Raw genomic sequence first — 14,827 nt, 5'->3', positions numbered from 1 at the left:
GAGAGAGAGAGACCGAAGCAGAACCAGGCCCACAGCCAGCCCAAAGGGACTAGCAAGATCCTGATATATACATATCTCTATTTCTCTCTTTAAACCTCTCTGGGGACACACATACATACACATACACACACACACACACACACACAGTATAAAGTCACTAAGCTGGCTAAGTAATAACCAAAACATTCTGATTTTTCTATTTTGTAAATTAAACCCATATTTTAGAAGAGATGAGTCATCCCTTCCTTTGATTCTTCCCATAACACACATATCATTCTCACATGCTTCAGTAGAATCAGACCTTGATTCGAATCTCAACTCTATCATAAGGACTCAAGTTTCCTCATCTGTAGGAAGGGAAGATTTCATACTGCATATGGTATAATAGAAAGATCAATATATAAAGTCTTATATCAAAAGGCATTTGATAAATATTAATACCTTTTTGCACAAGAGATCAAGAATCACTTGGCCTCTACCTAGAAACCCAGAGCCTAAATTCAGAGATGGGTTACTTAGCATCTGTGTTATTTATTTCTCAAAACTAAATGATGGGGACCTGGGGTTGTGGCTCAGTGGTAGAGCTCTTGCCTACTATGTGTGAGGCACTGGGTTTGATTCTCAGCACTGCATATAAATAAATGAACAAAATAAAGGTCCATAAACATCTAAAAAATATTTTTAAAAGACCTCAATGATGGTAGTAGAAGCAGAGGAAGAAGTCCCCAATTCCCAGAAGAATTGAAGAATCTAGAAAGAAGTGCTTATAACAGGGAATGTGTTTCTTCAGCTCCTATGTGAACATCTCTCCCCTACTCTAGCAAGGGAGGATCCATAAAGCCAAAGGTGGACTTCCCTTGGTACTTGAGAAATAGAAAAGTCGTGCCTCTTTTAAGATGGATTTTTAGTTCTCTCCGTAGATACCAAACATACAGGACAAGGGGTTCAAACCCAGGAAAAGTATCAGGCAGCAATGTGGAGAAAGGCAAATTTTCTTCAAATCAGCATATGATGATTAGGGAAAGGCATTTGTCACTCTGGTTCTTACCCTTCAAGCCACGTGTAGAAAGGAACAATAGTAAGTCAGGACATCATACACAAAGGCTTCCACAGAACTAATGAATGAAAACATTTGACAAGTCAGAAAGCTTTATTGAAGCACACATTCATTTCAAGGGTGGGAAACAAAAGAGCAAGTTACAACACAGGATCTCAAGTTATGCTTTTCATTACAGTGTCAATCCACACCAAACAAACCTTTTAAAACATTCCTCAGTTTAGTTCACACATGCAATAGAAACTGCCATACCTGCCCTCCTCAATCCAGTGGCCTTATAGGACCATCAGCTAGCAACTGCCTCTACTGAAAGGGATTTTTTCTGGTATAGGCTCCTTCTACACACAAATTTGTGTGGAATACACTCATATGAATAAAAAGGTCAGTTTGTAAGAGTATAAGAAAGTGAAAGTTATTTTACCAGAACCCTCTTCAAAAAGCCTCAACACTACCACACCCATGTTACATGTAGGTCAAGTTGAGGAAACAATAGAAAAAATGGGAGCTGAAACTACATCAGATAGGAGGTCAGAATAACTGGGAGATTCTCTATCCACGTTCTCTTGGAGTACTAACAGTCCCCAGTCTGGGCAAGCACTGTGCCATTTTAGATAGTCTTTAGCTCTTCTGACTGATACAGAGGTATGTGGACCATATTCTGCATAGCAACACATCTCAGACACAAACACTGAGGAAGATGTGGTACATGAGTGAAGATGTCTCATCTTTCATTAGAGAAGTGAGTTCTCTCTCAATTAACTGCTGTTATCAGTTTAAAATTCTGAGACATCAGTATGAGCTGTGAAACACTTTACCCTCAGTCATGCAAGTTCTCTGGGATCAGCCAGAAGGTCTCACTGGGCATGTTCATGACTCCGTCAAAAGGCCATTATCTAATTAAAGTGCTTTTCTAAACTAACTCCATTATAAGGATTCCCCAGAGGTCTAGTAAAGGCATATAGAACTGGAAGGAGCTGGGGAGTTTTCTTTTCATTTCAAAGAAAACCATACACCCAAGCAAGGTGAAAACTACTTAACAAGAAGAAAAGTTAAAAGCCAAGTTCCAGAAAATTATCCAGGTAGAACATGAATTAAAAGTATAAATTAGAGAGAAGGAGAAGACCTATTTACCTCTCTCCCATATTGCCCTGTCTTTAGCGACCCAAAACTGCTTCCTAGAACCTTAGCCTCAGATCAGGTACACCTTAAACTACAGACTAAAACTAATGCCAAAGGTAGCCAGGGCTCCCTGGAGAAATAAGAACAAAAATATTAAGACAGAAAATAGAAAGTTGTTTTAAAAGGTTTTTAAGTTAATTAAATCTCATAATGATGAAAGAAAGAATGGACTCTGAAATATACTAGATTGTGCACAAATAAAAACATTTCAAAGAGGCCCTTTTTCTTGAGCCTGCTTTTTAAAGGGGAACAAGGCTGCATCACTCTAGCTAGCATAAGATTTGCAGAAATACGTGCTTGTACATACACATCCAACACACACACATATTAAATTAGAAATATTTGCTCTTAGTTTTGTCACTTCCTCTGATTTGCCCTGGCCAGGGCTGGACCTGTAGAATATGACAAGAACTCATAAACCCAGCTTCTGCTTGGCCATTGAAGAACGGAGTTGCAGAGTCCCTTCAGCCCAAGACCCTGGGTACTGTCGCATCTTCTGCCACAGGCTCACTTCTTCCCCAGTCGAGTCCATCCAGTCCACCACTTCCCCATTACTGATCCCTGAGGAGAAATACCAGAGAAGGCTGACCAGAGACCCCACTGCTTGACTCATCAATGATGGGTCATACAGCAAGGGTAGCTGCTCCAAAGAAAATGTGCTATGAAAATGGACTGATGGGGACAGCAATCTGGGAAGTATTCCCTATCGATCCTGCTCAGATATTTCTGTGCTCCTGAGACTATAAGGAGATTTTGGGTTGATGAAACAGTACTACAAATACCACAGGGTCACTAGAGACTTCTTATTCAGAGGATGATACAGAGCTCTGGTGTCTGGTGCCAATGCCAGAGCATTTGTCCTTCTATTATTTCCAAATGGATTTGAATTTTTAAAAATCTGAACAACTTTTTCTCTAGCTATAGACTCCAGCCTAAAGTTAGATGTGGCATCATTCCTATTCTTTTGTCCATTCATTCTTTTAATAAATATTTACTGAGTACCTACTATGTGCCAGGTATTCTTATAGCCTCCGGAGATACAATGATGAAGAAAGCAGAAAAATCACCCTGCCTTCAGGCAGCTTTAATTTGAATTAAAAAAGAAAATAAAACAAGAAAATTAACAAAAGATTGTGAGGATAATGTTATGAAGTAAATCAGCAGGGGGATTTAGAGTGTCTGGATTAGGACCTACTGTAGAACGAATGGTCTGAGGAACTCTTGGTGAGTTAAGACCTAAAGGATAAGAAGCAGCCAGTCTTTCCAGACAGAAGAAACAATAATTTCAAAGGTTCTGAGGTGGAAATTAGCTTGGTATATTTGGAGAAAAGAACTAAATTAGCATGGTTGGAGCACTGTGAGCAGGTGGGAGAGTGATATGAGAAGGATCAGAAAGAACAGAGGGTCCATATTATACCAGGGCTTATAGGCTTGGTATACACCCCTATTGTTTTATAAATATGATAACAAGTCACTGAATAGTTTTAATCAGGAGACTGACATGGACTAGCTTATATGTGTAAAACACCATTCTAGATGCTTTATGTTAGTTATTAATAAACAAGTAATATTTAAGGTCATGGGAATGCAGATTGTGGAGAGAGAAAAGAAGAGGACCTGAGACTAAGCCCCAAGAAATACTTGTATTTAGATTTTGAGTATAGAATGAGGAACCCACAAAGAAAACTGAGAAGTGAAAATCAGTTGGTTGAAAAGGAATCAAAGAGTATAAAATCAATAGAAGTATTTCAGGAAAAAGGGAGTGATCTTCTATGTTAAATAGTGCTAAAAATTCTAGTGAGATGAGAACAATACTTTGACATGCAAACAAAGAAAAGTTGAGGAAGTAGAAACCATTATTTTTAAGAAATTAGAGAGGGGACATGTAGTCAAGAAAAGGTTTATTTTTATTTAATAAGATTTGGAAACACCAGAGCATATCTGTATTCACCTTCAACAGGTAGGGAGAATGAAACTTATCATATGGGAGAGATGGAGATTACAGAAGTGAGGTCATTGAGAAGGGGAGAGGGTGGTACAGAACACAGAGAGAGATTAGCTTTTACAAGTGAGAACCTTTTATTCATTGTAACAGGATAGAATATGGCATTATACATATAGATATATAGGTAGGTTTGTAGATTGTGTGTGTGTGTGTGTGTGTGTGTGTGTGTAAGGATGATGGAGTTCCTGGCTATCAGCATCACATTTATCTATATACATAATATCAATGAGTTCTGCCTTGCTCTAGGCCTGGCACATAGAATGTACACAACAAATATTTGTTGAGTGTCATCTGAAAGGAAAGAAGATAAGTCCCATCATAGAGGAGCTTTGTGTTTATGGGGGTGGGAGGTGCTGGGAGTGAAATAGATAAGAGACAACTGAAGATGGAGGAAGAAAACTCTCACCAGTGCCAACACCTAGTCTGACCCCTCCCAGGAAATCATTGCTGGCCAGGGGCTCCCGGTCCCACACAGTAAGTTCCAAGCACATGTGTTGTAGATCTTCCAGCCTCACACCATTGTAGACAAATGTATGGTTGTAGTGGGGATTCAGGGTCTTCTTCATCACTGGAGTTTTACGCTTACTGGCCTTGTTCCTCGTAGGAAGGAGGTATCTGGCAGAGGGTGGGGAATAATCAACACCTACTCAAAGCTTGGCAGTATGTGTCTAAATTCCTCTTTCCCCTACCACAAGCCTAGCCCAGGAAGGTGAGTCAACACCTAGATCCATGTGCATGCACCCCTCCTTTGAATCTGTTGAAGCAGAGTTCCTACTCTCCCCACTAGATACTTCCCCTGATTTAATTCCTTTAACTTGGAGAGAAAATGAATATATTATTAGTCAGGCTTTGTCTATGCTCTACCAAAAATGAGTTTTATATATTTGCTTCCATTCCTCCTATGCAAGGTAAATAAAACAAATAGTAATATCTATTGATCTGGATTGGTTTGGTTTGACTTAGCTGAACATGATTTGCTAGAAAGCATGAGTCAGTGAGTGACCTATAATTTGGAGGGAGCTAGCATTGCTTAAAAATTATGGGGAACAAAGCACTGAGTCCCCAAATCTAGTCAGGGAATACAGATTCTTACCTAGGAATAATTAAGAACATGAATCAGAAAAAAGTCAGAATCTATCTGTCTACCACCCTCTTTGTATATTAGCACCACAGCACAGTCCAAACTGTGTTCAGGCCAGTGCAAAGGTGGTAGTGGAGGTTTTTACATTACCTAATTTCAGAAACATAGTTGGTTCCTGAGGGTGGTAGGACACATAAGCAGAGTAACAACAGGGGAAGGTCAATTGGATTTCTCTGTTAACTATCTTATCTTGAAACTTCCTAGTTTGGTGCTGGTCCAGGGACTCACCCCTTGACAAAGCTGTCTGAAGTCCCTCCTGATTTGGCAGCCGTCAGATTCTTCGCTTCTTTGATCCATACCTGGAGCTCTCCCCCTTCACCACCTTTATCTGTAAGGAATGTTAGATATAGCAAGTGAGCCCCTATACCTCCAGGTTTATCTTAAGATTGATCTGCATAGTCCTGAAGGTAGCAAGATCCATAAAACAACTGAACCATGCCTGACTTGTACTCTCAGTAACTAGCACAGTGCCTGTAAGCAGTAGGTCCAACCTATAGCAATAAACACTTATTGAAAACTGGCTAGTGCCAGACACTACCTTAAGCATTTAATTCTCAAAACAATCCTATGAGATACACACTATTACTATCATTTTATAGATGATAAAATTGAAGCTTGGAGAAATAAAGTTTCCTGACATTTGCTGAATGATTTTAAAAAGAGCTGGGTTTGGTGGTGTACTTCTGAAAGCTGAGGCAGGAAAATGACAAATTCCAGGCAAGCCTTGGCAATTTATCAAAACCCTGCCATGTAGTTCAGTGTAGAGCACACTTGGTACAAAAAACATACAAAAATGAATGAAATAATTAAAAATTACAAAAAAGAGAATCCCTCTGTTTGACTTCTTGATCCCATCCTTACTTCACAGATCTAATCAAGCAATATCAATCAAAACCCCCATCACCACTTTAATATTTCTTCCTCTACTGATCCCTTCCCCTCAATCTAGATATATGCTAATTTCATGTCTTCTTTATTTAAAAATCCACTTAAAAGAAAACCTCCCCTCAACCTTATCTCTTCTTCCTCAGGCTATTCTCCATATCTCTCTTTTCTTTCACCATCAATCACCCTGGAGGGGAAAAGCCCACATTTACCACCTCTATTTCTTTGCCTCATGCACTCAACCTAGTTTCTAGTGAAATCTGGTTTCTGCTTCCATGGATCAGTTGAAAATGCAATGAAATACCAATGAGCTGTGTCTTCTCAGTCCTCATCCAGCCTGAGCTCCTTGTAGTATTTTAGTACTGTTAATACTATCAACAACCCCGCCCTCTTCTTCCTGAATCTCTCTCCTGAAGTTTCTCTCTCAATAAACCCTACTTCACTGACATTTATTCCTCTCTTATCTAACTGTTGCTGTTCCCTGTGGTTACTTTCTTGCCTCTCATCTCTAGTCATTCTGCACACCCTCCTCCCAGACCTCATTGTTTCCTCAAATCTTCTAGATTAGCCCTTGCTGGAGGTATAATTTTAAGAACTCTGATTTCCCATTGCCAACAAATCAAGTTGAATTTACATTCAAAGCCCTTCTCATTGGGACTTATCTCCAATCCCAGCCCCAGTCCCAAATAGACAAATATATACCATAACTCCAGCCCCACTGAATGAAGTCATTTACTCCCCAATATTCACACACAACCACACATTTCTCAGGCATTTTTAAAACCTATGCTCATGCTATCCCGTCTTCGGGGTATGTTCTTGTCTCCTTGTCCTCCCTCTTTTTCTGCCTGGCAAAATCTGAAGATCTAATTTCAATGTTATTGCTTCTTCAAAGCTTTCCTAAATGTAACTAGATAGAATTCATCACTCCTGTATCTGGGCGCCTTTTAGCACATGACTATCTTTCTTGCTAAGCTAACTGCCTCGAGGGAGAGCAAATATTATGTCTTATTCATCTACATGTCTGTAGTCACTAGCATACTGCTTGGCAAATTGGATAATTCTTCCTCACAGCCTTCAACTTCCTGTTTCTCATACTTTATTACCCTTTCCAACCACCATTCTCAGCCTCTAAGGTTTTGTTGTCTTTTGCCCTCTTAGCATCTTGCCGTAGCTGGACCAAGACCAACTTAGTTTAATATCCTGAAAAATAATTTTACAAAATGAATGCCAAGGCCTGGGGTTGTAGCTCAGTGGTAGAGCGGTTGTCTCGCATGTGTGAGGAACTGACAAAGGTTTGATCCTCAGCACCACATAAAAATAAAAATAGAGATTCTTTTTAAATGAACACTAACCCTAAAACATGTAGAATGTATACCTTTTCTACATTCTGGATGAAAATGTAGAAAAACCTTCTAGGGAAGAAGATCCAGGGAAGATCCCAGTCTAGTCTCTTCAACAGTGCCAGCACCAGTCTCATACAGATCCTGTGCAGAAGACTAAGAGCTAAATCTGGGGCCCCAAATAAAACTCACTTTTTTTCCTGTTGCCTCCAGCAGGGAGTTTGGAGGCTGGGATGTATTTCAATGAAACCACCAACTCTCCTTTGTGTAATGGTACACCAGTTGAAGACTCACCACTGATCTGAAACACAGGGAAACCCAACAGGTCAAGTCAGACTTCTCAGGAACTGTAGGGATTTCCCCCTGAAGGGATACTAAAAATATCCCTGAAGAATAGCTTCATGGCATAAGAGGATCCTTCTACTTCTGGATATAATCCAGGGTCCCTAGGCCATGTTCGCCACAGGCTTCTAAGGCAATTTCTTCCAGAAGAGAGGTAGAAGAACCAACAAAGGCTCTTCTACAATACTCACTATTGTGCCACTTTGGGAATACAATTTCCAGATTCTAATACTCTGGCCAGGCATGGTGGCACACACCTGTAATCCCAGCAAATTGGAAGGCTGAGGCAGGAGGATTGCAAGATCAAAGCTAGCCTGAGCAATTTAGAAAGGCCCTAAGGACTTAGAGAGACTCTGTCTCAAAATAAAATGTGAAAAAATGGGTGCTGGGGGTGTGGCTCAGTAGTTAAGAAACCCTAGGTTCAATCCCCAGTAAAAAAAAAATCAACCAATACTCTAAAAGGTCTGCCAGCACAGTTGCCATACAAACTCAGAAAGGATTGACACCATGATGAAGAATCTTGCTATCAGAATGGTCATTAATAGTCCCAAAGTGGAAACAATCAAAATATTAATCAATATAGTAAGGATTCAATGAGTGATTTTAATGCCTTCATGTGGCATATGGCATACAGTATTGAGAAAGTATGTAGACTTTGAAGGTGACAACTATGTCTGATGACCCAAGTATAAGTAAAGTAAGGTGGAGTGCCACTGCAGAAAAGAAACTACTCCTTTGGCTAACACCTTGAATGTGGACTTCCTGGGACTATCTGACAGGTTAAACCAGGAGTTACTTGGATGATTCTGGCTACAACTATATATCTTGGCTATGTGTCTATTGTCCCTTTATAGAAAATGATTTTTTCAGGTTAGATCTTAACTGTAGGTAAGATGTACTTAATTATATGTCTACAAAATGTCTAACTTTTTAACTATTGGTTAAAAAGAAACCAAATTTTGTGATTTCATTTTTATTCTAACAAAAAGGAATACTGACATGTAAAGATCCCAAGACATACTATTAAGTCAATAAAGCAAGATGCAAAAAAAAACTCACTCGTATCAAAATGTACTCATGTGAATATATACATATACAAATAACGATGATTATCATCATCACTTTTTAAATATTTTTTTAGTTGTCAATGGACCTTTATTTGTTTATATGTGGTGCTGAGATTTGAACCCAGTGCCTCACACATGCTAGGCAAGCGCTCTACCACTGAGTTACAACCTCAGCCCTATTATCATCACTTTTATAGCACTTATAATGTGCCGACACTGTTACAAGCTTTTTTAAAAAATCATTTTGTTTGATCCTCAATACAGTCTCTATAGAAATGAGTTTATTATCCCCATTTTACAGGCTATGGAACAGAGGGATCAAGTAACTTGCCCAAGGTCACACATCTAATAATTGGCAGCACCAGGATTCAAATTCAGGCAGATTGGATCCAGAGTCAATGCTTTTAATCATTATATACTGCATAGTAAAACCCAGAAATATCTGGACAAACATTTGTTTCTTCTAGGTAAGGTAGCAAAATGGGGAAAGGAAAGAAGAATTTTCCTTTTTATTCTATATTGATTTCTACAGTGTTTTTAAAAATGAAAATGGCATGTATCACTTGCATGGTTTTTAAATACAAAAGGTATTTTTTTTTTTAAAAAAGGGCATGTGGCATGAGAGTACACAGCCCAGTGGCAGAGAGCTCACCTAGCATGCACAAGGTCCTGGGTTCCATCCCAGCACCAAAAAAATAAAAGTGAGCTTAGAGACATTTGAGAGCAAGGTAGAACTCTGTCACAAGGTTCAAATATGCTATATTTTCTAAAAATATGTATTATTATATTAATATTAATATAATATTATATTATTTTTCTTAACATTTGTCTCTACCATTAAAACCTAGATGCCATGAAGACAAGTTTCAAGTCTATTTTTGTTCATCCTAGTATGTCCAACCCTTAGTCAAAGTACCTGGGTGGATGGGGTTGTGGCTCAGTGGTAGAGCACTCACCTTGCACATGGAGGCCCTGGGTTTGATCCTCAGCACCACATAAAAACAAATAAATAAAATAAATGTATAAAAAATTAAAAAGTACCTGGTACATAGTAGGTACTCCATAAGTATTTATTTAATGAATTTATTGAGTGAATGAATGCATATCTGGGATGAGTAGCCTATCATCTCTGGCTTTGAGTGGCAGAATTGTTTTACTTTTTTTGGATCTTTCTACAAGAATCTCTTCTTTATGATTTGGCTTTCAGACCAGGAGCTCCTACAGACAGGAGGTACTCTTTCACCTGCTGGTATTCATTAGGGCTCCTTTTAACTATGCCCTCACCACTGAGCATAACCTATGGGGATTATGCTTTCCTACCATCTTAAACACCTAAAGCATTTGGCATGCAAGTCATTATCTCAGTTTGGATCAATGTAACACATATCCAGAATACTCAAAGTTTAGTATATGAGAGAGATACAGAAGAATTGGGAGAGATATGCCAGCAAGACAAAATGGAATGGGAACAAATGAATTGTTGGGGCAAAAAAGAAAAAAAGAAAAACCCAAAAACAACAAATGTAGAATGTTTTAAATTAAAAGAGAGGCCTGGGGTTGTGGCTCAGTGGCACAGTGCTTGCATAGCATACACTGGGTTAGATTCTCAGCACCACATATAAATAAATAAAAATAAAGGTCCATCTACAACTAAAAATATATAAAATAAATTAAAGAAAATATATAATATGGGGATGATGTTTTGTTGTTTATAAAATGTCTACAGAACTTATTAATTTCTAAATTGTAAACTTCAGTGCCCTTAAAAATGGAAGTTTAGCATTAGCTAGAGACTAGCATATTTTTTCAGTAGTGCATTTTCATTGTGGACCAAAATATTTGCAAAGAGTATAGACCTCCATTTTAATGCAGCTTCTTTTTTTTATGTAAGACATTTTTATTAACAGTAGTTCAGGATGGTTTATAGTGACATTTCCAATATAATATATATACTATAGGCCACTGATAGAATGATTTTCCTGCCAAATGCTTAAGAAAATCTAAATTTAACAAATTTAATAATAACATGTAGTAGCTGTGTTAATAACTGCTTTGTTGGTTTTTTAGTATTATTTTTAAATGAAATCAATAGTATTAATGCTTTTAGGACAACAGCTATAAAATTATTTGATATACACTTCATTGGACTCAGCAATATAGATGTTATCAGTGTGATTTCTTTTTTTCTCTTCCACATTTTTATTGATGCATTATAATTATTTGTGATAGTAAGATTCATTAACAGTATTTCTAAAAAATGAAATTCACTTTCTTTTTATACACTTTACATTGTTTTAATTTGCAATCACATGCATATAAATTCTTTTATGATTAATTCTCTTAACATGGTATAAAGCTCAAAAGTTTTTAAAAAGACATGTAGAGAAAGCTAAATCTTCCCTCCATCTCAGACTCCCTTCCTAGAAGCCATCACCATTACTAGTATTGTGTCTACTCTTCCAAAGATATCCTATATTCATATATTGTTTTAAATACTTAAATGTTATCATAAAAATTGTTGTTTTCATATAGTTCTGATAATGAAGAAGTTAATTAAGTTATTAACTTATCTGTTTTGGCAATTTTATCTAATCAGAATGACAGTAATCTATTGAACTGTCCATTATATGCCAGGTACTGACTGGTACTTCCCATACAACCTTGCAAAAGAGGAATAGTATTTTTGTCTTTATTTTATAGATGAAGAAATGGAGGCTCACAGAAGTTAGGTGACTTCCCTAAGTTAATTTATAAGTTAAGTGACACCTAGCTGGCAAGTGACAGAACCAAGATTCCAATCCAGGTCTGCACTCAGATCCCAGGCACAATTATGCCACACTGCTACACTCTCACTTGAGGTGCCATCTTCAAAGTAAAATGTTCCCTAGCCTGTGTAAGCAACCAACAGTACAGAAATTGGTGCTCTATGAATTGCTTTATTTGCCACTTCTTTAGCAAGGTCAGCTTGGGAAAGGGGTGCAGATAAGGATACATCAAGCTTAGCAGGAAGAAAAGGTAAAAGTTAGGAATTTTAGGATAAACCCAGATTATGGAAGGTTAAGAGGCAAAGCCTGGAACATATATGAAAGACTTTTGAAGCAAATCCATGGCTATGTACTTTGCCTGCTTTACACAGAAAAGATTTCTCACCCTTGACATACAAGAGCTCCTGAAATTGCTGTCAAACTCAAAAATGCCATCAGGGTGTGCTAGAACTCTATAGTAGACTACATTCAAAACTGTTATCAACAGACCAGCAGAGGTCACTGCAGACAATTCTACCTCAGACCCAAGCTGTGGAAGCTATTGTTAAAGCCGACTACCTTTCCATGTAAAGGGAGACAATGATCCATTTTCTTATCAAGCTTCCAGGAATCCATCTGAACCTCCGCCTCTCCAAGGAAAGTGTTTCTGCCAAAACGACCATGATGCCAAACTGAAAACTGCAAGGTTCTTTGGGCCAGGAGAGATTCTGGAATCTCATACTGTGAAGGGAAAGTAGAAGTCCAAGATGGTTAGTTAGTAGTAATTTATCAAAATAGATTTTTTTTTTCCAAATCCTAAGTAACCCATACTTAAAGTCCATAGTCCTAAATATCAAATTACTTTAGTCCCTAAGCACTTTGAGTTTCCTCATCCAAAAAGCTTCAATTTACTCCATTTCACAAAAATCTACCACACTCCATGGGAAAACCTGGAAATTTAATTGATTTTTTTTTGTTGTTGTTGAGTGAATAAGGACACTGGAGCATAAAAAAATAATTTCCAAGGAGACTCTTTATTCCAAATAGCTTTTTAAAATGAAATTTTTGGCCACCTGAATCTCTAACCTTGCAATACTCCAAGAAAGCCAGATTACTTTTGTTCTCTTCTCTAAGAGGTCAGGATGTGAACAGATGCCTAGAGCAGATCCTCAGACACAAACATGGCTCACTGAAGCCCATGTCAACCAGCCATGTTGCAGAGGTATAGCTCTAGCCTAGCACATAAGACAGAACAAGGTCTTTCCCCTCTAGATACTTACCCTGAAGATTTCATCATACAGTGGATTGACAGTATCCCGTTTGATGCTAGTTTTTCTTTTCCCTTGGCGAGATTTATCAGGTAGAAGATAAGTCTTTACATATCTAGCAACCAAAGAGAGTACTGAGTAATTTGCTGTCTTTTCTCAAGCCTCTTCTTTCTTCCCTGCTCTCCATATAAATGTGCCATCATGAAATGCAATGTTAAAAATGCGGGTTGTGACTCAGTGGCAGAGCACTTGCCTTGCACATGTGAGGCACTGGGTTTAATTCTCAGCACCACATAAAATAAATAAACAAAAAAAGATATGTGTCCATCTATAACTAAAAAAAAATTAAATGTCACATTAAGCCTAGCAAGATATGCTATTCTTGCTTTTTCCCAGTCTTGTGCCCTTTCTTACACCCATCTATCCATTCCTCCAGGAAGTGATAACCTCAGTTCTAGAGTGCCCAGAGATGGGCTGGGGTTGTATCTCAGTGGTAGAGTATGTGAGGCACTGAGTTCCATCCTTAGCATTGCATAAATAAATAAATGTCCATCAACAACTGAAAAAAAATTTTAAAAACAAGGCTGCCCAGACAAATGCCAAGGTCTAATCTATCATCTCAGAGCATCAGTTAAGTTCCAGAAGACTCACGGGTTAGAGCGTTTCTTGGCTTCATCAGCATAGGCCAGCTGGTGGCACTCCTTCACATGGATGACCAGAGTCTGTGTCTTCTGCTCAAACTTAAGGGAAAAGGCAATCTTGCCAGTCACAAAGATGTTCCCAAAATCACCAGCTTCACTATAGATGCTCATCATGCTGCCAATGGTACTCTGAAGATAAAACACCCACAAATGTCTGAGGAAGGCACACTCTGCCACCCACAATGCTCACACTTCCATCACAATAAAGTCACAGTCATCGAACAAAACAAAATGTCAGAAGCTCCTTCAAGGAGAAAATATAGCAGTCCTTTACCTAGAGGATGAGTCACAGCTAGCAGCACACTCACAATTATTCAGGTTAATAAATTAGTTTGTGGCTCACCTAGGCTTTTAGCTTCTCTTTTCCCCTCCTTTTACACATTTGATTGTTAATTTTTCACTTGCCCCAGAAAGTGTGCAAGGAGTAGAGGTAAGGTGCAATTAAGTCTATTTATAGTTTGTGTTATATATGTTAAACCATTGGGGCTGTGGCTCAGTGGTAGAGTGCTTGCCTAGCATGTGTGAGGCACTGGGTTCAATCCTCAGCACCACATCAAAATAAAATAAAGGTATCATGTCCATCTACAAGTAAAAAAAATTAAGAAAACTTTGGCTAGAAGAGGTTAGTTACTAATTTAAATAACATGCCTTTATTATCTACATTATCTCTATTAAAACCTGTACAGAAAAGAGACTGCCAGAATTGGGTGCAGGGATAGGGAGGAAATACCACCTGAAATACAAAGGCATTTTCCTCTCTGGTAGTGATTAGCTGTGTGGGCCTGACATTCTCTTCCTGTGTATGAGTGTGAAACTACTCACCCTTGTTCCCAACTGTTTCCCCTAAATAATATCAATCTTTATATGCATGATAGAACTAGGCCAATTTTTTTTGCTTTGCTTTTGTTGGTGCATTATAGTTGTAAATATTATGTGGGGTTCATTTTCATATAATCATACATGCATGGAAATTAAGTTACCCTGTTTCAGTCCCCAGTGCGCCTACCCCTTTATCTCTACTCCCCCCTTTCCTATTCCCCTTCTTCTACTCTACTAGTCTACTTTGTGTGTGTATGTATGTATATATATATATAT

At 38.2% G+C, this 14,827-nt stretch overlaps 1 protein-coding gene across 1 annotated transcript in view; it reads right to left on the bottom strand.

Annotated features, from left to right (window-relative positions):
• Nucleotides 1-1,131: 1,131 nt before the first annotated feature.
• Sytl4 (synaptotagmin like 4) overlaps nucleotides 1,132-14,827 on the bottom strand; it is a 35,355-nt gene continuing 21,659 nt past the window's right edge. Inside the window, exons 7-13 of the mRNA XM_048797327.1 lie at nucleotides 13,683-13,917; nucleotides 13,044-13,146; nucleotides 12,343-12,504; nucleotides 7,803-7,911; nucleotides 5,611-5,710; nucleotides 4,648-4,856; nucleotides 1,132-2,797 (exon numbers count right to left, since the gene is read on the bottom strand). Coding sequence (XP_048653284.1) covers nucleotides 2,649-2,797; nucleotides 4,648-4,856; nucleotides 5,611-5,710; nucleotides 7,803-7,911; nucleotides 12,343-12,504; nucleotides 13,044-13,146; nucleotides 13,683-13,917 — 1,067 coding nt within the window. The 3' untranslated portion in view covers nucleotides 1,132-2,648. The remainder of the gene's footprint in view (nucleotides 2,798-4,647; nucleotides 4,857-5,610; nucleotides 5,711-7,802; nucleotides 7,912-12,342; nucleotides 12,505-13,043; nucleotides 13,147-13,682; nucleotides 13,918-14,827) is intronic.

The sequence above is a fragment of the Marmota marmota genome, unplaced genomic scaffold, assembly GCF_001458135.2.
Source record: "Marmota marmota marmota unplaced genomic scaffold, marMar, whole genome shotgun sequence".
Classification (NCBI taxonomy): domain Eukaryota; kingdom Metazoa; phylum Chordata; class Mammalia; order Rodentia; family Sciuridae; genus Marmota; species Marmota marmota.
This window is presented reverse-complemented; position numbering and strand designations above follow the sequence as displayed.